The sequence below is a fragment of the Syngnathus scovelli genome, chromosome 19 (genome assembly GCF_024217435.2).
Source record: "Syngnathus scovelli strain Florida chromosome 19, RoL_Ssco_1.2, whole genome shotgun sequence".
In the NCBI taxonomy this organism is placed as follows: Eukaryota; Metazoa; Chordata; class Actinopteri; order Syngnathiformes; family Syngnathidae; genus Syngnathus; species Syngnathus scovelli.
Genome location: NC_090865.1, coordinates 1500359 through 1524238, shown reverse-complemented (window position 1 = coordinate 1524238; position 23880 = coordinate 1500359). Strand labels below are relative to the sequence as shown.

Below are 23880 nucleotides of genomic sequence, written 5' to 3'. Positions count from 1 at the left end.
CATCAAGAGGTAAGATCCCCCTGTGTGTGCTCAAAAGCCAAATGTCCATCTGTGTGAGGAGTCCAGGAGGAAGGATGGAGGGGGTGTTTGCAGGGGGGGGTGAATAAAACTGCAACCGTGTGAGTTGCTTTGCAAGTGGCGTCTTATTAGATTATCTCTTGGGCTTTTACAGTGCCGGCCCCCACCCTTGCTCTTTCCATCTCTCTTCCAGGCTAAACATTTGTCTTTCCATTCATGGGTGAATTTGTATTCCATTGAGAAAGGGCGGGGTAGGGGTGGGCGGGGGGCGAGTTCAGTTTTTGCTGCTCTAAGCAAAACAGTGAGAGCGAGACACGACGGTTTAAAATTGCAAATTGATTTTATTTTGCGTACTTTGTATTATGTGACGGTGCTTTTCTGAAGTGTGTGAGGCCTCCATCCAATGGGCCGGGCGGACTGTGTGTTTAGCGACACTCCATTAAGTTGATATAGTGACGCCTCGTGACCAGGCGCACGCACCACTTTGCCGCAACTCTGTCATCAATACGTTTATCTACATAATGGCCAGGTTGCAGAAGACAATTTAAAAACACCTGTTGTGACATCTCAAATTAAGAATGTTACACTGTGGGGTATTTTTTGTTAAATGGATATGCATGAGTCACATGATTTAATAAAATAAATAAATCATTCGCAGTCCAATAAAATTTTGCAACAGCTAACATTCATTTCAAGCTTACATCTATCTACGCATTTATTTATATTCATTTTGACGTTTGACAAAAAATGTGAACTTCTTATTAAACCTAAAATAATTTGCGAGGAAAATACATTTTTCCCCTTTTTTTTTACTCCCTAAAGTTGCAGTGATATTGTATCGCGCAGTTTGTCATGGTTGATAAATTGCCCGAAAAGCAAGCTGATTTATAGCGTTTTCCTTTTGCTATAATGGGCTAGGAGAAAACACAAGTACAGCAAAAGTAGTAAAACCCGATTGAGTCAACGGAATGCACAAGTGGAACAATACGCTTTAATCAGCAACTATTTCAGAGTTTGAAAAAAATATCAACGGATTTTTGCATCTCGTACCGACCGGGTGGTCTAATCAAGGCGTGGAGCGCTATGTGTAAGTGACATCCATAATCTGACAGCTCCTCGTTCGTTCCCTTGCCAACCCGACGACAAACCTCTGAACACTTGCGGGAAGGCAGAGTGGCCTCCTTACGATGTCTGCGAGTGCAATAAAATGTTGTCAGAGATACTAATAAAAGCAGTCAGGCAGTAACCTTCAGAAAAACATTAGCCGAGCATCTCCGAGACTAAGCTCCTGGCATTTCGGGAGTTTGTAAAACTGTCTACCCTTTTCAGACACGCGGGGAAATCGATGCTTGACGCATACAATTTGGTGGGCTTCACCCCCCCCCCCCCCTCCCCCCAACTACCCACCGCCCTGAAATTTTGTCAACGAAATGACAGAAGATCTGACAAGTCAAATTTGATTGCTGAGGTGGAAAATTGAAATGAAATGAATCTCACAAAGAATCTATTGAAATCAGGAAAGAACCCAAGCAAAGATTCATATTATCGATTCAAGCTCGCAAACCGGAGACGTGACCGGTCTTAGTTAAACTTTCTTTTGTTGCAGCCCGGCAGCGGCTTTTTGCAGATAAATAAAACAAATCTCTTCCGCGCTGTGGGAACCGATTTGCAATAAGTGCTGCGCCGGAATTGTTAAAAACTTCCGATGACTTTTTCAAAAGGTTATGTTTTGGCCTCCATTTGCTCTCTCAACGTGGATAACAAAGTTTTTTAAAAAGCATCTTCTTCCTTGATAATTGTCAAAAGGTGGAAAAACACCAGACATGGGAAGGAAGAAAAAAATGCCATTTTTAGAAAACAACTGCAACTACAAATGGAATGTTTGGCAAGAAGCGCTTATTAATTTTACTCTCTACGTGCAACGCTATGGAAAAAAAAGCAAGTCAAAGCATCCAATTAGACTTACAATTTTAGGCGCAGAGGAAAAGCTTGAATTCCATCGCTAATTGAGCCTATGATAGTTTTGGCAACACAGATAAAGGCATCCTAATGGGCTGAAGCAAATTACTCGGCTCATATAATCAGCAAGGCTCGGAAAAGGCCGAGACTGGAAAAGTGAGGGCAACTTTACACAGATAGGATGATGGGAAAAGAAGCAAAAAAAAAATGTTTCCAGACTTTACCCCAAGGAGGGAAGACGTGACTTCTTTAAAAAAACAAAAATCGACTTTTTCCGACAGTGTTGATCTGCTCCATTGCCTCATTTTGCAGATTGATTTCTTTTTGTCGGGGAAAAAAAAACAAAAAAAGACACAATAGCCCCAGCTGACTAATCACAAAGCTGGCACTGCCCAATACAAAGTGTCGCTGAAGAAAAAAAAAAAAGCCACCCTGGGTGAATCGAAAGTGATGATGATCGCAGATGGTGCGAACGAAAAAAGTGCTCAGCGCATCTCTGGAGGTTCGCACGCTAGCCGAGCTGCTGTCAGTACTTTTCCAAAATAGACTGCGGGCCATTAGACATGCTAATAAAAACATGGCTTGAGACCAGTTGTGGGGCTTCACATGCTAAATGGCAGGTAATGAGGTGACTGGATAACCGGGGGACCAATGGCAAGCCAACTTTCTTTTGGCCAAAAACAAACATGGCGTATGAGACTCACCCCACTGCAAGGGAGCGAGCTGCAGGTGCTCCAAGACCAGCTGGTTGAGGACTCCTTCCACGCTGGCCTCGCCGTGACGCCGCAGGGAAGGGTGGGCTGTGGTTAAGGAACACGACCCAGAAACCATTGGGATGGACTTGATGAACTTGATTTTGAAATTCACGCTCGGTTCGGACTCTGATGAATGTTCGCAGCTCGTTACAGAACGTCCGCGGCGCTTCGTTCGAGAGCGCTGCTTTTAATGACACAAACTAATGTCGGGTTATTACGGCCTCAAAATGTCAAGGACTGCTGGGAAATATGTTTTTGTAAGCCGACTCCAGAGGTAGTAACAAACTGATCAATACTGCGCGCCAGCAAATATGGCCATCGCGGAGCAATTATCGAGATAATATACAGCGATAATCGACACGGTTGACATTTGGATGCGGGGTAGATATGGTGCGACAACACACTTCGATTAACCTTAGCCGTACAGCAAGCAACAAGTCCGAAGAAGCTTAAGTAAAATACCAGTGACGCTAAATGGGAAAAAAGAATGAATGGAGTTCCTCAGGGCTCAGATGTCGGCCCACTTGACTAAAAACCAGTTTGACACGCCGGCCTTAGAGACCAGACTGTCTCCGAGTCTATCTTTCAAGAAGCCCGAAACAATGTCGGTGTGAGTAATGGCTCGGCGTTCGGATTGACACACAAGAACATTGCTTGGCCGTGTCAAAGTGTCAAGCGCGGAGCCCATAAGCGTCGCCATCTGTCAGCGCTGAGGAACAAGTTCCCCGCTGGCCAGAGGGCCTCCAGATGTAGACTCCAGATGTCTTTTATCACTCGTCTGACTTCCGACGCACATCCGACACTACTCCACGCCTTAAAAAAATATATGGCTGCCTTATGGAGTGAGGCGGCTAAAGACTGAATAATAAATCCAAAAACTCCATTCCACGTGTTTTACGTCAGGCAAATTCGAGCCAGCGGGAAAAGGATATGATGCTCCAACAGATGCCCAGCTTGCTGTTGATCTGGCAGCCCTGAGCATGCTGTCGCTCCTCCTCCAGCTGTTTGAGGCTAGTCAAGCAAATTGTCTCCTGGTCGGGCGGCGGCAGACTCTCAAAGTCAAACTTGTCAACCTGGATGGCCATCCTGGAGGAGAGAAAATGATCTCATCTGTCACATCTCTTCACGTACTGTTATACACAAAAAAAAAAATGGAGTCCAGAGACGCATCAAAGGAGAAAACATTGCAATTATCATCAGGCAGCTTTTACAACAAAGCAGCAAAAATGAGGTAATGATGCTTCAAAACAACATGGGCGGCTAAACGGCAGGCAGGTCTTGCAGCAGAACAACACTCACCTTTGAAGATTAGCGGCGTACGGCTTATGTCAACCACTGAAGTCCCGTCATTCTTCAAACACATTGCACACGCTCAAACTAAAAATACCGCAAGGCAAATGGACACGGAGAAAGAAGGCTGCTGGTCTTTGCGGACAAGTAATTACGTACGACGACGTACATTTACACTTCAAACGAGACGAACAGGAGAGAACTGAAAAGGTTACTTCAATTTTTCTTCCTTAAACACTGCAGCAGTTCATATCAAACCGACAAATTATAATTTCTTCGTACCAAATGAGTTCAGTAATAATTGCAGTCAATACAAACATTAAGATGCTTCCATTAATGTTATGGACGGATTTTACTAGCCAGAAAAATCTCTTGGTATGGCAAGAGAGAAGTTTGCAGGCACGACACGTTACGGTCTCTTCTCGGCGATATGATTGTGTCATCTTTTTCAGGATTAGGCCATCCCGCAAACCAATCTAAACCGTTACGAGACTTTCAATAACACAGCGCGTGCTGGAGTGGCCACCGAGGAACATCCCGGCGTCGGACGTCGCAGTTGATTTCGTCTCCCTGTCTCGCTCGATAACGCCTTTGATGAAATTTGACTTCTTGGTTTGAGGAAGGAACGAGCGTTTAGGATTGGGGATATTCTTACACGGATTTTGAAAGGCAGGTTTGCATCCATTTTGTAAGTTCACGTGTCTATGAATAATAGAGATAGTCGATTGTATTTTCTTTTGTTCTTTTGTCTTCGCTTGCCGAGCTGAGTGTATCTCATTGGCATTTTCATGACTCCCAATGAGTTTTACGGCAAGATAGAGGTGATCTATTTTGGAGTCGGCTGAAGGCATTTATCAGCGCATCCAATTCAAAGATGATTATTCGGGCTATTTTGCTTGATGAAATCCATTCAAGGCAGCGCCGTCTGGCACGCTTGGCAGAAGCTTTTGTTTGCTGACAGTCCTCTGGAAATACAGAGGTGCTACGCCCTCGTCATGTTAGCCAGCCGGGTGAAATGTTAACAATGAACGGGAATCAATGCGTGATCTTTTAGTCGCAATCTTGAATCATCCATTGAAATGCTTCAAACTGAAAAATGGCTTTGTGATCTAATTAGTGTCATGTTTCATAGTATTATTCATAAAAAATATACAATTATATCTGAACTGACTGTATCAATTCAATGGTCATTGTGCTGCTCTTTCTGGTGTGTGCACTTTATCCTCCAGGGGGCAGTATAATACAGACATGGGTCTATTATATCTTTTTGCTAATTAACGGGAAGATGCTCTTGAAGATGCCGCCACACATCCATTTGAAAAACCACACACGTCAAAAAGCATCGGGTCCGTCAGGCTTGACCCCTGACATTGTGCTTCTAATTACCGCCATCTCGCAATAAGTTGGCAGTGATGCCGGTCTAATGGCGGGAATAACACCAGCTCAGAAGGTCGCTGGGAAGCGACCCGTTGCTAATTAAATGTCATGTTACCTTTCCGCCAAAAGTACACAATGATTATATCAAAGCATATGGGCCCATTTTTATTTCTGAAATGTTGCCATTGTCGACAAAAAGCCACGGAGAGCAACGGAGCACGTATTTGCAGAATGGTGGAATTTGGCTTTGGAGAGATTACAATGCCACGTCCATGCTTTCTTTCACGTCTGATATATTCTATAATCTTGGATCTCTTTTTCATTTCAAATGATTCTCACGACAGCCATCTTTTCTTAAGAGGCTCCGACGGGTTTATGCCGCAGGGGAAGAAGCCGTGAGCTGGTGTTTTCATTTGCGCGGGTTATTTTTAGCTCACGTGCGAGAGCTTAGGGCGGAGATCCATGGAAGCCTATGCAGAGGCAGGCGAGAGCGAGCGTCTATTTTTAGACTGCGGCTGACTCGGTGTAACCCTTTGTTTGCGGTGGCGGCGGCTGCAACCGCCCTCCCTCCCTCCCTCCCTGCCTCACTCAATATGCTGAGCTACATCCAAAACAAATCCTCACACTGCCAATTACGGAACGCACCGGCGCATCCTCGGAGGTTACTGTGCAGACAATCTTCTAATGCGCCGGCTGTCATTAAAAGTGAGGGGCGGGAGACTATTACGAGGGCTGACAAGAGCGGGCTATTTCTGTTTGTGCTGTTAAAAGCCAGAAGGTTCTTCTGGAGGGTGGGTGGCGTCACGCGCAAGTGAGAGGCCTTGGCAAGGGGTGAATGAAGGCGATATCATGCAAGAAGAGCCACAGCTGGATTTCAAGCGGGGTTTTTTTTTTTTATTTCACTGAAAATAAAGGGTGACACAAAATACACATCTGATCCGCGACTATCGGTCGGGGCCGATGGCTTTGCCGTAGGGGAGATCAAATCACAGGTGATTGGAAAAGTTCTGCGTATCTGTCTTCATGAATATTTAAATCGAATGGAGAAAGCAGCCAATTGGCAAGATGCACACTATATTATGTTAGTAATCTGTGACAGATGGCTAGGACAAAAGTGTATCAGGTTTTTTTTCTTGCGCCTGTGCTATATCAAAGTGCAGAGATTGTACGTCTGAATGTTCTGTTTGTGTGTCAAAATAAAACAATGAAGGGGGCCCCAGAATTGAACCCTGTGGAACACCGTACGACTTTTCAGAATGTCTTAAATAAAAAGCAGCTTGTAAGTTGGTTTTACATTCAAAAGCACATCTTAATAAAGATTTTTTTTTTAAAAAAGAAGGGAAAAAAACCCTCCTGATGTTGTAGTACCGCCAGCAAATCTCATTTCACCGGCACCAGTGGGGATAACAGACATCTCCGGGGAAGATATTATCTCGCCAACGTTTGCTGAGAGGAAAAACTGAATTTTCCACCGAGCAAATATGACAAAGTTGGGAATTGTGAATCCCTGGGAGACGTGCATCACGGCTGTCGGCTCTCGTCGTTTTCAGAACACATTGGTCCCATAGCCCGCGTGCACAGCTATTTTCTTCTTTATTGAACACGACACTGCATATTGTGCATGTAATGAGCATTTCAGAAATTTAAATGAGACCGGCAGAGCAAACATCCTTGCAGGAGGAGAAGAGGGGAAAAAAAAGATAGTATTCATGTCCAACTGGGATTTACTGAAAACGGACGGGCGGGATAACTGACTGCAAATACATGATGTGCCTTGCAACCACAAAGGGTGAAGGTGGTCACCATGGAAACAAGCTTTGTTTGAAAAGCCCATGCGCTGAGGCGTGGACACGTCTGTTGATAAAAGCCAAGGAGAAACGTTTTAACCCAAAATGGCCGGGCCAACTATATTAAGCTTTATTAGATTACGATATAATAAAATAATACTTCATTTATTTTAACTGTATTATTCAACGGTTTATTTAAAGAGTCAAAATCAAAAAATGTTGGGCCAAAAAAATGAAACAAAACAGCGTTTTGGACATCAGCGATTGTGTAAAGTTATTTTTAGTCACAGTAAAAAAATATTGCTGTGCAAGCAGATTATTTTCTATCGCAAAAGTGCCATTTACACTTTTGTGAGACACTTGAAAAATAAAAAAACCTAATATTGTTTCACAACCACAAGGGAGTACAAAAAGGCACACAAGATTTTCGATTGCCGTTTTGATGATAGTTTTTGCTTCACTGTGTGATGTCGCGTCGGACTTCAGGGACAGCAACACAACACGGTGCGATGTCTCACTCCGCCACCATCATCCAGGAGATAAAGAACCGGTAATAACTTTGCACTCAATGACACGGGGACGTAAAAGCAACACTCCGATGTGAAATATTGCCGTCACGTCAAAGATTGTCATTTACTGGACAAAAACTAACTTTCTCTTTTTTATATCCTTACATTCAGCAAGATAAAAACATCCATTGAATGTCATATTTTCCTCTTTCCATATTCTTGGTGTTGCATTTGGATAAAAGCTACTTGTAGGCATTATTTTCTTTTAAATTGCTTTTAAATTCGAGGAAAATATCGTGGACTACTCCATATTTAAGGGCGCAAACAATCAAACCACGTATTGCACAAAGGGCTTTCGTAAATAAAAACTGCCTTTCAAGGACGGCACAAAATTGTGAAGAAAACATAGGATGGCATATAACTGACGGCCATTGAAATGCATTTGGGGGGGGGGGGGGTTCATGATGGCTTCACGGGAATGTTCACCGTTGAGTCATGGCATGTTTACCAGGTCACACAGAGATATTGGACGAGAGCGGCTGGCTGTCAGTCTCGGCTTCAATTCATCCAAAGGTGTATCAAGTTGAGGTCAAGGCTTGTGCACACAAAACTCTCTCATCCATGTCTTTATGCTTAGGGCGCTGGTGCAAAGTCATGCGGGAACACTACCGTGGAGTCTTCTGAGTGCCCTTTGGCTCGGCCATGACCTTACCAAGTTTTTGAGCTAAGACTCCCGATTCTGAGTTGAAGAAGACATACTGTAGTTTTAAACACACTAACCTGGAAGTGTAACCTTGACTCGCTAGTCGTACAATTAAGCATGATTGACAGAATCATTTTTCCGGCTTGTTGGGCTCAAAAGCCTACCTTTGCGCATCGTGGATACAAAGACTTCAGAAAACATCTCGAGCCTGACATCTCATTCATCGCGAGGCAGGAGCAAAATACCAAATGACACGGCGGTACGACGTGAAGCGAGAGGGACGTGTGGGGAGGTGTGATGATACGACACGTGCCTCGCTAGACGGGAGAGTCGCCAGTCCATGGTCTTGTTTTGCTCTGTATGCAAAAATCCTAGATCTCGTGCTGCTACTGGTTTGCTCCGTAATATCAGAAAATAGGCAAAAAATATCTTAAATATCCTGATTATGTCCTTATGTTAAATGTATTGATTTATCATTGTTATTTATTTATTTATTTTAACAATGACAAATGACCACAGGTAGCAAGTCTGAGATTATTCACTGGCGACGGATGGCCTAATAGAATTTACACGGGCCACATTTCCATACACGGGCAGTTGATTGTTATCTATTTCCATTCCGGAAAATAACGGCTCACGCTGAAAAATTCACCACGATACCCTTGGAGCGGCGTTTCATTTGCTTCTATCGCTTCAAGTGTATTTATTCCTTCTTCCTAGAACGCTGACTGTCCAAGTCATTTTACACAATGACATTCCATCCCCGTGGGAAAAGGTTTATGAGTCACCGTGCCTTTGCCGGTCCGTTTACGGAGAGAAAATACTGACAGTAATCATAATTTGCCACTCTGCCGAGAAACGGGGACATATTTCCCAGTGAAGGAGCACCAAAATAAGACATATTAAGACGTGAGATAATTGCCGCATATTTCTTATGGGGTCACAAGTTGGGGGAAGTCGTGAAATGCCTCGCTTCAGTCGGTTTAGTTTGAAATGGCTGTTTCATATTTGCTAAAAATTCTGGAGCAAAAAGCTCAAGAGATTCTTCGGCATACCCCGACGGGCGACATGTCATTTCCATCGTTTGGCGCAGATTTTGCGGGGGTGCTGCAGCCTGTTCATCATTCCCGATTTAGAAAATGTGCTTACCTTTGGCACTCGCTGGCATGGAGAACCAGGTCTTGGTTGTTTTTGGCACTGACGGTGAGCTCGTGTTCTGTTGGGTTGAAGATATCCAGCAGGAGATGGCACTGACGGGTGCTGTGGGGGGAAAGGGAAAAAATAAAAAAAAACAATTAAGCCAGTTCCACAGAAAAAATGCAAATTAACTCATTCGGTGCCATTGATGATTATAGACATCCAAAATATTAACTGGGTTGGTAGTGAACGAGTTAAAAAGTGACGCTCACGCAAAACTTTCGAGAGACATTTCACTGACACCTGTATGTCTAAAACAGGTTCTGAAGCCCAGTTGGAGGCTCCATCAATCCTTGTCAGAACATCAAAAAGGAAGCGACGCTTTCATGAGAGTGTGGAGGCCTGGTTGGAGCAGGCCACTTTTTCTATAAGGGAGAAAACATAAGAGGGGCCAAATTTGCGATTGAGATCAAACGGGAGGGAGGAGACCATACTGGCTTTTAAGCTAAGTGGATATTTCGTCTTCTGGTAATGATGGATGAAAAGGAATTATATTTATCTCAAAATAGTGGACTGACTTTTTTTTTTTTGGAGTGACGTCGTAGGAACGTGACATATAATGAGGACCTCCTGTTTCAATATTCATCTTCACTGGGAATTTACCGTCCGCCACACAAAGGATTAGCCGTAATTGCAGTGTCTAGAAAGCAAAGGAATATATAGAAGTTGTTCCAAAAAAAAAAAATATCTGCGCTTAGTGTAAATTAAACATCCCATCAGCTGGTTTTGCCTGCGGGCGAAAGGGAAAGTCATTCCCAGCTCGCTTTCTGTCTCTCCAATCCTTGAGTTAATGGAGGATTACGGCGCGTTCGCTAATAAACTGCGGCGGCAATTAAAGGAGCATATTTTTTAGGCCAACCTATGTTTCTTTAATTGTCTTGTTGTCTCTGTCGGCAGACGTGATTAACAGGCCGAGCGGGGCGAGCTACTGATTTATAGGCCGGGGCAGTAAGCCGGGGCAATCAATCAGAGCCACCCGATAAGAACCACAGACTCATTGCTCTTGCGCTGTCCAACCCAGATCAAGACGGGGATATAAACACCAGACAGTGTGGATTTCTGGATGTAAGCTTCGCTCCAAAAGAACAATAACGTGGGCCTAAAATAACACTGAGCAATAGTGGAAGCGGCGGCGGCTCGACCCCTCCCCTGACGGAGCCCAAACTTATTAAGCATTCATCTGAGCTACGAGGGAGGCCACGTAGATTTCAAGTGGATAAATGATTCAAAACTGCCAATAAGGTCTTCCATTTTGATAACGGTAAAAGGATTAAATTCCCCGACGTTGCCGGAATGCCAAAGAATGGGATGAACGTGAAAGCACTGCCGACTTTGAGGTAAAATTATACTTCAAGCGCATACGCGCTGGTGACTAAGGAAGACGACCTTTACTCGTGATTATTTCAGGTACAGCAGCAAGTGTGTCAAAGGGGAAAGAAGACGAAAGTTAATGAATGCCACTGTCGGTTTCACAGATTTCTGCGAACAAATGAAGTCGGGGGGAGAAGAGGATATTGTGAAAAGTCTCCAAAGCTAGTACTGACCATTCATTCCGGGTCAGATCATAAATCTGAAAAAAAAATGTGGAAGTGGGTGGGTTGTGAGAGAAGACAAAAAAAGATTGATCAATGAGTCTGGAAGTGCTGATGTTGCCACCCTGCAGTCGGAAGTCCACTAAATGTGCGTTCTATTGAAGCAAGTGGAAATGGATAAAAACCTAGCACCCGTGTCATAAAGGGCTACTTTAGCTGGCTAGGCTATAAATAAACTGATTTGTGAAATCACATTCTGAGCACATAAGTAAAAGTGGACCACTTCCCACGGCACGCACATCCATCAGCTGTTGGCGACAAAGCAACAAATGTTGCTGCTGTAACTGACTTCCATCAAATCCCAAGGGAGAGCTTTGTCGGAAAAAAGGCATTTTATTCCCAAGGTGCAAAATATACAAAGTGTATGTCTTTTTTTTTTTTTTCTTCAAAATATGAATCACTGCGTATTTCACACTGCCACTCCGTTGAACACATCTGACACCTTTTATACGGACAAAGCCCTCAAAGAGCGAGTCGGAGGAAAATAACAAAATGGTGTCACTCCCAGCACGGGGAAAGGTCAAAGAGGAGCCTTGCAGCCAGGTTGGAGAAAAATGCTGTTTAAATGATGCTGTAGCCGCTAAATGGAATTTACGGGCACATGTTTTTATGTATTAAAAAAAAAAAGTCCCGGGGAACAAAAAAAAAAGTCGAATGTGCTGACTAAATGATGACGTGAGAAAAGAGAGAGCAACGTTGGAGAAAAGAGATAGCGTAGGCATAAAATAAGATGTGAGAAAGTGCCGACTCTGCAAAAGGAGCAAGACCGGTTCTAAGTGGTTCGGGGTGACAAAATTGATGACAGTTATCATTGAGAAGCAGGTCAAACTACAAGTCCAAATACTAAAAAAACAATATTCTAAAATCACCTTTTGGAATATTCTGCCCTTTTTATAAACTATTTTGGTTGCAATATTGGAATATGCAAATGAACCTTCACCTGCCTCCAAATATTTTGAGCTTGAAATCATCAGATAAGGCAGATAATCCCCGCCGAGATACCTCAACACTTGACAGGCGAGCCACCCATCTATCAGCGCTGACCTCAAGATGGATGGCGTACGCTCTGAGTATTATTACGGCTAATGGTTCATCTCAAGCGGCCATTACGCTGCCACGATCGCCCCCCCAGTTTCAGAAGGGAGTCCACTGGAGGAGCTGAAAAGTCAGAGTGACAAGGAATCGAACACAGTCTACGAGGCACATTGAGTGAAGTCCATCACCGGGGAGGGAAAATGCTCAAATGAACCCAGATTGTCGCTGTGAGGGCACTTTAGTCCAAAAACTTTTTACTGACAGCAATTCTCCTCGCTGTATGTTACCTGGTTGCGGGCAGGGTGCTGACCCTGGTGAAGAACACAGACGGCTCGACATCAACATGGACCCCGACGGACAGCTCCCTGTAATAGCCCTCCACTTTGCCAGCTCCGCCGGAGTACTTGAAGTTGAGAACCGCCTCTAAAGTCTGCAAAAAAAAAAAAAAAAAAAAAACATGAAACTAAGAAATATGCCCACAATAATAGTGTTTCACGGAGGAAGATGTTGTAATGGAGGTCAGATCGGAGGCAGCGCGTTATTTTGCCATTCCATCAGCCCGAGCGCTACTGCCGCTTTTAAGAGCGACGCATCAAAAGTCAATACGGTGAAAAAAATATGAAATGCATGGCAGCGCAGCTATTGTGTTGTTTAATGAAATGGAAGTGTGCTATTACACCCAGAATGCTTTGAGCGGAGAGCCAGGCGCTTTGATTGGTGTCTCAAAGCCAGGATTTGGAATCAACATGTGGCTTCCGAAATTGTAAGGAGAGAAAATTGAGCGCCAATTGCTGGCTTTGTCAACACACAAGGAAGGAACAGCGTAGACGTTTTTATTTTTTTTACGGATATCTCTTTTGCCAGCACTTCACTTGACTTGGCTGAGGTTCTATTTACACGCAGCAAAGCTAATGGCTTCTGTTTACCCACACACACATAAAAAAAAATAAAATAAAAAAAAACACAAACAGTGCCGAGCAGCCGGATTCAAATAGCCCAAACTATCTTTCGCTGAAATCTTTAATAACGATGCAGTTACAGAATGACATTTTAACTCTATTTGCACAGCGGCAGAGGGGAAAAACAGACTGTGCCGATAACGGGCTGCAAATATTTCACGGGGTGAAACAAAAAGTGTTTGTCGATGTGACACCGATGCCTCTGCCAAATGTTTTCTCCGATACTTTTCCCACATTTTATAGAAAATGCTAGCACAGGGAATGTAAGCAGAGTATAATTTGCGGGAAGCTGTGTGATCCGCCGACTGCCTGTATGGCACTAATGGCCTCAGCACGAGTCTCTGGAGGAGTCGCGATTGTCTCCGAGACGCCGGCAAACACGGATTCCCGTATCCCTTTTTTTTTCGCCGACCGCAACGCACTTAAAGTTCCTCATCTGCTCTCTGTCGGCTCTCCAACTCTTCGGGAAGCCTTTTTCCAATAACAACGGACTGAGAAGTGCCCTGGCGGAAATAAGCTGACGGCGGCAAAAGTGAGCCCGGCGCCATCAAACAGGCCGACCACGTACGCCGGGTCAACGAGATTAGGATAACACTTTGTTTGGCTGGAGAATCTCCGTTAAAACTTTTTGACCACAACTATGTCTTATCAAACTGTATTTTTGTTCCTAGGGCTTGTGAAAATCCATACAAAGTTCAGCTGTAATTGTAAACGGAGCAAAAAAGATCAAGCTTGATCTGCCAGCATCCATAAACACAGATGACGTCTCCCTGATTTAAAAGTGCCAGGAACCAAAAATGACAAATATGCCGCGGGTTTAAGCGGTCCACACTTCCAAATTTTCTCGCCTGAGGAGGTAAAGGAGCCTCTCGTGGGAATGGGTGTAATGGTAAAATGGAAAACAACATCTGTGGTGGCTTTTGGGTGCGTTTGCCAAAAATACATCACGATGACGAAACATGTGCAGCCGTCTTTATCTCTCTTGTACTCCCGTTTGTAGATTTCTTTATTAACACACAAGCTAATGGCGATAACTACTCGCCGGCAGCCGTATTTTCCGCTGGTTGATAAGGCACAAGCGTCCTTATCTTAACGCATACAACCAAATTAGAATTAGCACTAAGCTTCGACTCAATTCTCCTTTTTGTTTTTTCAGGGTCGACGCAAACAACTTCCCTCTTCTCGCCGCTATTGGAAAAGCTAGATGGAAGGTTTTGATGGCTTTTGATGAGGTTACGCAAAGGCTGACTGTGTACCTAATTGTCCTTAAAATAAGACTTGAACCCTGCTTAGGAAGCATCTGCTCGCTTGCACGAAAGCAAGCCGCCAGCCAGGAGAGATATTTAGTCACATTGCGATGTCGGCCCCTGTGGAAAACTTGAGTGATGACTGGAGGGCATTGGGATGCAATATAGCTATCTGGAGTACTGCTGGGACCGCATCTCGTGTGTGCACCGGGTGTCAATCACTGAACCAATCAGTTTGGCCCCCAGGGTGCTCAGTTGCGATACAAAAGTGTGAAGTTTAGAAGAAAACATCCTGTTGGTAGGATTCTATTGCCCTGTGCAGGAGATTTTCTAATACCAGATGCCACATTTGATGCCTCTTTTCCGTCTAAGAAAAAAAAAGCTTTGGAATAATCCGATCAAAACTGCTGAGCCTGCATTTTTTTGCCTTGGAAGATATAGCTTGGAAATGAAAGTAGACCTGGCAAAGCCTCCGTTCAAGTCTGAGTCAAGGCGAGGCGAACATGGAACCCACGGGTGCCTCAAACAGGGGAGCTCTTTTTTTGCTTGCGCTATTTGTAGGTGTCACTTCATTAACCAGCAAGCCCCATAACACTGGAAAAAAAGCCAGTTTGGCGCCCAGGGCCGACTGTGAAGCACAAATTTCCAGGCAGCCACAAAACTGTGAAGTTAGATTCAGAGATGGACACAGGTGGTAAAAAAAAAAAAAAAATCACAGTTATGTTCTCGCTTAGTTTTAGTTTTGTGCTCACAAAAATATGTGACCCTGGCTTTGCTCAAAGTAAGTCACAAAAAAATGCTAAATTGATAAAAAAATGAACTATGTCAAGTACAGACATCGTAAAAATGTACAGTATTTGTCTAAGTTGATTTACTCACTACTTGTACTTCTCACCACTGAAGATAAGAAAATTGAATCTGAAACCCAAAGAGTCCAAAAAGCTTGAAACGTGACAAAATAGACCTGGACGCGCCAGCTTGAGTTGCTACAAACCGTCCGTGTATGATACACACAAGCACGCAGACATCAGCAACAATTACCTGTCAAGTACGAACGCAAGTGGAATGGATGGCGCGGCACGGTGGCATCCAAATCTCTCGTTCTGGGCGACTGCAATACGCTCGGACGGCTATGCGTGGCGGCATATGGGAGCACGCTCGGCCGGGCTGACTGGATTTCACACATGAATTGAAGTCGAGTAAGTATGATGAAATGCTTGACTCTCTATTAATTACATGCTGGCAGCCTTGCATGCAAGGCACGGCACCGGGAGTCAACAAAGCCAACTTTATCATGATTCATGACTGCGTGGGTTCGGTACCCGTTGCGGAGTGTCCGGAGCAATGGATCATAAAGATAAAAAAAACAAATTTGCTACTCTCTGTGACCTCATCCCGACATGATAGCATCGAGTTTATTTGTAAAGTAATAAATAAGTGGTTCTCAAGCTGCGGCTCGTGAACCTTCTGGGGTTCGAGCTTGAGCGTCCCCAAAATACATCAACGCAAAATTGTCACTTTTTGCTGTTTGTGAAAAGTCATAATGACTTGAATAAGATCCGTAGGGGTCGAAAAGTAATCATCTGCCTCCAATTTGAAAATATTACTTGTCACCCACTAACTCATTCCCCTCCACACAATCCCCGGAACATGACTTGAGTGGTACTGTAACAATAAATGTTATGGGTTAAAACATTTTGTATTTTCTGAAATGTCAAATATGAAGTGTAAAATGTTCCTGTATTTGATATCCACTCAAATGTCTCTGACTATCGTACTATTCACATCTCTGTGGAAAAACTAAAATGCACGTCCTTGCTTCAGTCAGTAAACGGGATTCTGAGTGCGTCCTCAAAAGTGCTCACCCTGGACCCAAGACGTTTTAAGACCCGGTGGTGAAGCGATAAAATGATAAAAAAAATACCAAAATATGAAACGGTGGCGATTCACAACGCAGGTAATAACGAGACGACGCGGCCCGGGTTTAAGACATGAGAACGAGCGGGTCAACAAAGGGTCCACCGTAGCCATCAAGTGCAATGAACGAGACGCGTGGCACCCGAGGGAGGCCCCCCGCCACATAAAACAAGATGTTATTGGCTTCCATGTGACATAAAAAACCCAACGAGATGTCCAGAAACAAAAAAGTATCCAACTGGAAATATCCCAATTCCTAACAGGGCCGTAACTCGGGTCTTGCCAGAATGAAATGGCCGCTCGCTCGCTCGCTCGCTCTATGAATTGGATGGAAAATGCTGCGCTGACTCCCCGCCAACGCCGTTATGACAAAGCCATGCCAACAGGTTTGCTGACTCACCGAGGAAGTCGAGTCAAGTGCACCGTTTTCACTTCAATTCACTCAAACGTTAGCAAGGCTCTTTTTTTTTTATGGTCTCCCAAAGGTTTCATTTGACAATCTAAGTGGAAGCGGGACTCCTCCAGGAAAGCACTCAACATCTGCAGTCAAATGCACTGGAGTGATTAATACGCTGCAATTATCATCAAGTGGAATAGCAAAATTAGAAAGGTCTATAATTACATACGTTGTCAAACAAATACTCGGCGAGCGCGAGGTGTCGAACGAGCTACGAACGCGGCTTCTGCAAAAGATCTGCCAATGTCTCGAACCCCGAGGGATTCCAAAATCCATGACGGGTTCCCCGGCACCTAGCGTCTCATCCATCCTCTCGCTCATGGCCCGCCGTCATTTATCGCCGCCGTGCTTTCTGTTCTCGTCTACAGGCTGCAGTGGGCTGATAAAGCGGCGGAGGTAGAAGCGCCAACAGATGGCGGTTGCAACCTTCAAACACATCCAAGAATGTCACTTCATCCTTTTTCTGGTGAGCGAGAGCCGACCCTGGACTAATACGGCAAATATGCTGAGGATCACACGACATTGTGATGACATCATCGAAGGCGTGCTGACGTTATGAACTGATCATTTGCACACTGACTTAATAAACGTCGGTTGTTGAATAAAAAGCTCCTTGGCAGAAGTAATAAAGCGGATCGCAGCGCCGATGATGACAACGACACCTTTTGGATTAGTCTCAATTACCCCAACTCGCATTTCCGGGCAAAGCGCGGTAAACTTTCCGAGACCTGACGGCGAGAGCTAAAAATAGACGTCCTTTGACAGATTGCCGCGCGCTGCGCCGAGCCCAGCTCGCCGCCACGAGAGGGATGGATGGTTTATTTAGTCCATGTGTTGTCGTCCCCCCCCAAGGCGTCACTGGAGACAGTTGCGTTAAATAAGGGCAAATCTTTCACTGCTTGTCAGCAGCTTGGGGGGGGGAGGGGGGGGCTTCGTAATATAGAGCAATTCCGATAAGGTTTTAAAACTTTTCGCAAAGCTTCACGTCTTTTTTTTTTTTTTGTCTGGATGGTAGCGAGGGTGCCGTTTTCTGCAGCACAGTTTCATAAATAATGCGGAATCATTCCACCCATTGACAACCGGTGGAGTGTTTGTTTTCTACTCAATTGCTTTTTTTTTTTTCCCCCTGGACCATGTTTACAACACCTCTTAACAATTTATGAAACAACACAGCTACACTGCAAAAGCACCCCCTTTAAATCCCCAATCGAAGCAACAAGAGATTATTTTAGGGTTGTTTGCTTTTTTTTAAATGTTGCACCATTTTAAGACATTTAAATCTGCTGGAGATGATGTCAGCTCGTAAACAACAATCTCATTTCTAAGGCTCCACTGGGAGTAAAGCTCCTCCTTGAAAAGCAAAAACCTGATGATGATGAGAAACAAGCCAAAAGACAAAATTGTGTGTGGGGGGGGTGGTTTTAATCCCGAGAACGTCATTTGGTGGCTAAAACGAAGGATCACATTTGGGCAGACAGCTGTGGCAGTTATAAATATCCGTATCGCAAGCTGGGATCGGGGAGCTGAAGCGCCGTCTGCGGCACTCGCCGGCTAAAAATAGCACTCAGGCTGGCAGGCAGAGGGACGAAACCCACTCTGCTTCTTTTTTTTTTTTTTTTTTTTTCTCCCTCCTCTCACAATGTGATTAGCGCTAAACAAGCTCCGCCTACTGGAACCATCAGGCACGTGTTGTATTCAAATAGGATGCAGATGTTTTCTGTGGTCGTAACAAATATGGCAAAATCAGATCTTTTCAGACCATCTGCTTTTGGAACAAGATAATTACACATTTCTCATTATGCTCGGTGGCAGTTTCAAACAAATAGCTGATTATTGTCGCAAACACAGGTTTGCTTTAACGCTATTGTGATTTGAAAAAAAAAAAATCTGCTCGTTGGGTTTTGTCTTTCAACGTCTGAGGAAAATGTTTTCCCATGATATGATAAGCACACATGACAATCCTGAATTATTTCCTGTGTTTGCACTTTGCCATCTCTGTTTTCCAACAAGTCACATAAATAGTGCATAACCAATTAATTTTATCTTACAATATGGCTTTTGGATTAGTTAAAACTAACACCGTCCCAATTATCGCACACTGCAGACTTTGTCATGGCAGAGTTGACAGGAGCAAGTCGACTCAAAGCAAAATACACAAATAAAGTGGTTGAATAACATGTTTTGTCTCTTCTAGTTCAATACTTGATTTAAAAAAAATAATGGGACAGTGCATGCAGTAACAAGACCTGATCTCCAAAAATGTCGTGGATGCATCTTGGCAAAAACTTAGACATATTGAATTTAATTGGCTCTGCGTGTTTTCAGAGTGGGGGGGACATTTTTGTCCTGTGCGCAGCACGTTTTTTTTCAAATGCGTCTTTGGTGGCCGGTGGCAAAAAATGTCACCGAGATTGAGCGGCCAAAAAAGGTCAGCGAGTGGAACATTGTGCCGTCAACGTGGCAAACACGAGTACACTTGGGAATGACATTTTCTTGGGGTTCCAGCTTCAGGGCGGACTTCTAGTAGCTAAAGTGGACATATAGAATTTTTACTCGCATATTAGTAAGATAAAATCTTTTGTGAGCTGTCGAGTTTGAAACATTTGATCCTAACTGTCCAACTGCAGCAGTTTTCCTTCCCTGTCACACGCTTTTGCACTTTGCCTGAACTCTGTTTATCTGCAGACACAACAGATTCAATTGATGGATAAATAAAACTAGCGGCGGCCTGGTTGGTATGTATTGCTCTCATCATAAATGGACATATAAAAGCCAACGACTACTTTCATCTTTATGCGTCCGTGCACTTCACGAGGTTCATTCACCTTAATATGACTGTACTCCCTCTTGCCGGAGTCGCCGCTGACAGCCTTGCTTTCGGATCTGGGTTTGAGGACTTGACGCAAAGGACTGGAGATTGGCAGGCCTGTCACACTGATTCCATCTGAAATGTAAAAAAAAAACAAAAAAAAACGACGCAGCATCAGCAAAAGGTTATTTGTAAGCGGAGGCGAGCGGAAGGAAGGAGAACATTCCCAAAGTTAAATATCAGCAGTGTTTGAATATCCTTAATTAGCACACTCCCTTTCGACCTTCTGTGCAAACGTTTGCTTTCCTCAAAATGATCAGACGGCCTCATGGATTTGTTAATTGTGTCCATTCGCCGACCTTGAGTGCAGAAACAGGAGCAGCTCTAAAACTACGGCCGCTGCTTTCAATGCACTCCATAAAAAAATAAAATGAACGGGTATGTGTCATGACTTGTGTGACACTGTATAGGAGATTTTAAAAAAAAGTCAGGGAGGCGACGCTAGTTTGTCGCCCCCGATTCGGCCGTCAAGGCGCTGCCGGAGTATAACGAGCAATAACACGGACACTTTCACACTTTACGATGTGTATCCTGTTCAAGGGAGCACACATGACTCTCCGTGTCCCATGCCATGTGAGTAATGGATGGCCAGATTAACGCTGGCAGCGCTCGCAATAACCGCCTTGGTTACACACCCCGCTTCCGATCCGCATCGGTCTTGTTCTGGAGAATTGCGTGAGCTCTGTGTTTGTGCACAATGTATTTGAGCACACATAATGTAAACAAACACTGGATATGTTGTAGTATTTGTTTGTTAGAGGGGGCGGAGTCTGGTGGGGTCGGCCACGCCCTCTAAGGTTCACACAAACGCTACAGTGTGTGACTTTCGGATTTCGGGTAGGGCTGGAACAGATTCATGTCATTTGCATTCATGTCAATTGGAAAACTTGATTTGATATCCGAGTCAATTGAGTTAGGTGCCACCATGTTTGGACTTACACATAGACGATGAGCGCATCAATGCGGGGCTACGACACTCTTCTCACTTAACATGATAAAGCTGCGAGAGAGTCAAGACCCATTTGTCCCGAGTGATGACATCACTCCTGTCGGGTACTGAGTTATGGTGTTGTCGTATCAAGGCGGAGCCAAAGTGAGGGATAAACTCATTTGGGGATATATCGGGCAGGCTCAGCCTGTGTCGAATGTTCCCTCCTGACTGTGTTCTTTGTCTAATGTGCCCCTCGTCTAAGGACATCAGGTCCAACAGGGGAGGGGAGGAAAAAAAAACAGATCAAGTTGATCGATTAACCGCCTCCATACGTGCATACAAATAGAAGAAAATGATTACTTACCAGCCCCGATATAGCATGACAATCAGTCACTTCTGATCTGGACTATAAATAAACACTAATGTTAACACAACGCGTCTGTGACGCACAGCAAGCCCGACACGTGAGCCGCAAGCCGACGGGCCCGGAGCGTGCCGTTGCAAATCAATCCATTAATAGTAATTAAACCAAATGCTGCTAATTTAATTCATCGACGACAACATGACTCATCGTGAATTTGCATAGCGAGTCTTGTTTTCGGAGTAGCAGCTAAATGGAATGAATGAGGTTGTAAACACATATAGTTCATATTCTACGTTAGTGGACCTTTCCATTAGTCACTGAGAGACTTAGCTATTCATTTTGATCAGGGAACAGTGTAGCAAAGAAACAAACATAATTCATGCTTGGGTGAGAAATTCTAACTAGAATGTTGCAGTCTCTCTTTGTTCCATTTGGACAAAAGTATAATGGAAGCCATATGACGCCTAAGCCACCTATGCTAGAATGGGATTAACTGTGTTTAGTTTTGAGTGAAAACAAATTTAATCACGGGCAATTGCAGTAACTTTGGAAGATGAATGAACGTCTGTCGCATTCAAGTTTACGCCAAGCGAGGTCCCAAAATGCCGTTTGACTGCCAGGCAAATCTCTTAGCGTTTCACAGCAGACTGAAGGTTTTTTTTTTTTTTCTTCTTTCTGTTCTCTTTTATATCTGGTGTGTGATGACATTCACACATCAGTGCACTGCTGGTGGTGCATGTTACGGCGCCACGCAGTGATTGGTTTGGCTAGAGCTCACTGAGTTGGGGGGGGGGGGAGGAACTATATTGGGGGTATGCATGCAGAGTTAGTGCCAGTGGGTTGCAATGCATCCTCTAAAAATTTATATAATATAATATAATATAATATAATATAATATAATATAATATAATATAATATAATATAATATAATATAATATAATAATGTCAATTAAATTGCATTAATCTAATAATGCAATTTCATTGACATGTCAGTCCAACACCATCAAATGAATTGACTGGAAGAAAGGGGAAAAAAAAAAAAAAAAACCTGCATCACTGCGTCATAGCAACAGCAGTCAGAGGCTTCGTCTTGGGCAGTACCACGCCTTATCTCCTTTATTCAGGGCCTCGATTATTTCTCAGCTAATTAAAAACAGTGCAACGGTATCGTTGAAATGACCTCATGAAGGAAGATAAACACCCAGCGCGGCACGTGTTTACTCTGTCGCTCATCTACGTCGGCCAAACGCACGCACGGGCGCGCCGAGCAGAGCGGAAATCGGTGTGTTGCAGGCGTCAGTCCATATGGGTACCCTCATAAATATTTATCGGAGCGAGAGGTTCAACAGTCGCAAGGGGGGGAGGCGTCTGGAGCGGGGAGGGAAAGAAAGAGTTTGAGCTTGAACTTGAGGGGAAGAAAAAAAAAAAAACACAGAAAGGAAGGAACACATTGAGCGAGCTCACAGGCAGCGAAGAAGGTCAGACTTTTTTTTCTCTCCCTTCAAATTTGGAATACAAATGAGAGAGGCCAGGGTATGGCGAGCGAGCTAAAGGTATAGGGACCTTAAAGACCTCTCTCCTGTTACGCCGAATGTGAAATAAGGCAGCCTGATCCTCATTAGCGGGCGAAGGGAAATGTAACCGCGGCTTTCGTCTCCTCTGCGGTCAATTAGGGCACTTCTTAATTGAGACGTCCGCTCTCGTCGTGTACGCTGGCACAAATAGTGCACAAAAAGTTGCTTCGCAATTAACTACAGGATCACGAACGATGCATGTCCAGCGTCACGTGACACAAAAAAAGGACTAAACAAACCAGATGAATATTCTTTATCCTCTGTGACTAACGACGAATATTTCATTGCTGGACTTACCGTCATTAAGGTCCTGCAACAAGTTCTCCTGGCCAGAGAAGTCCAGTTTGACGTTAATGTCGACTGTTAGCGTAACAACCTGGCCGGGCTTAAGCGGCATGTGAGACGCCACTTCGTCCAGGTGCCAACTCAGAAAATCCCCAAACACTTTCTCTGCAAACATAAAGGATACACATAAAAGCTTATTTCAAAATATCTTTGCTTAAAGCAGTTTGAGAGTACATGAATGTTTTTCTTTATTGCAGGTTTTAAAATGTTCATCGTAGCAGGCCGGGTAGGTGAAGTGCCATATGTTGGGAGTTTACACATAGCTGTCCAGAATGGATTGTCCAAAACAAAAGAAATGCATTGTGGCAGCAGACTAGTAGTATAATTTGTGCGTTTTCTTTGCCTTGGGGGATAACAAAGCTGCTGATTGGCCGGCTGCGCTCCTGCCGGTCTGCAGCACGACGACGCCAGGCTCTAATTTACGCCGGCGACGAGTGACTCAGCTGCATCCACTTGAGCCTCGGGCGTCAAATGAATGATGCATCACCTGAATAAAGCGTGTGTTCATTCCGTGCAGGTGAGCCACTCCTTGTCGCCGGGAAGGGAGCAACAGGCGGGCGGATTTTGAAGCCGCGAGATCTGCATGCGCGTTGCTAACTCTTTCAACGGGGGGGGGGGATGCATTTTTTATGAATAGCACCCATCTTTACAAATTCATGAATTCAAGGGATCAGTGAGCAGAGAGATACATTGACTTTTCATTTTTTCGGAAGACTCACATTTGTGTTAACGCTTCATTAAGTTGTCAAACGCAGGAGGTTAAATTGGTCAGCTCAAACTTTTGAGACCGAGAGGAGGCTGCCTTGCTCTAATGTGGCTCATGCTACAGAAACACTAATCTTTTTGTCCCTCCCTCCGTGTCTTCCCATGGTGACTCGCGCATCTTTTATTCATCCGGCACTTGCTGGGAATTCGGAATTGTGCCACGAGTGAGAAACCCGAAGGAAACAATCCAGGCTGTCGATTTAGTGGCCGGGATGGAGCGCGTGAAGGCC

At 44.3% G+C, this 23880-nt stretch overlaps 1 protein-coding gene across 2 annotated transcripts in view; it reads right to left on the bottom strand.

Annotated features, from left to right (window-relative positions):
- Nucleotides 1-23880, bottom strand: part of trappc9 (trafficking protein particle complex subunit 9) — a 54339-nt gene that overhangs the window by 15970 nt on the left and 14489 nt on the right. For both annotated transcript variants that reach the window (XM_049750668.1, XM_049750669.1), the window contains 6 exons: nucleotides 22838-22990; nucleotides 19628-19746; nucleotides 12510-12652; nucleotides 9548-9658; nucleotides 3666-3818; nucleotides 2682-2773 (listed from right to left, as the gene is read on the bottom strand). In XM_049750668.1, the coding sequence (XP_049606625.1) occupies nucleotides 2682-2773; nucleotides 3666-3818; nucleotides 9548-9658; nucleotides 12510-12652; nucleotides 19628-19746; nucleotides 22838-22990 (771 nt within the window). The remainder of the gene's footprint in view (nucleotides 1-2681; nucleotides 2774-3665; nucleotides 3819-9547; nucleotides 9659-12509; nucleotides 12653-19627; nucleotides 19747-22837; nucleotides 22991-23880) is intronic.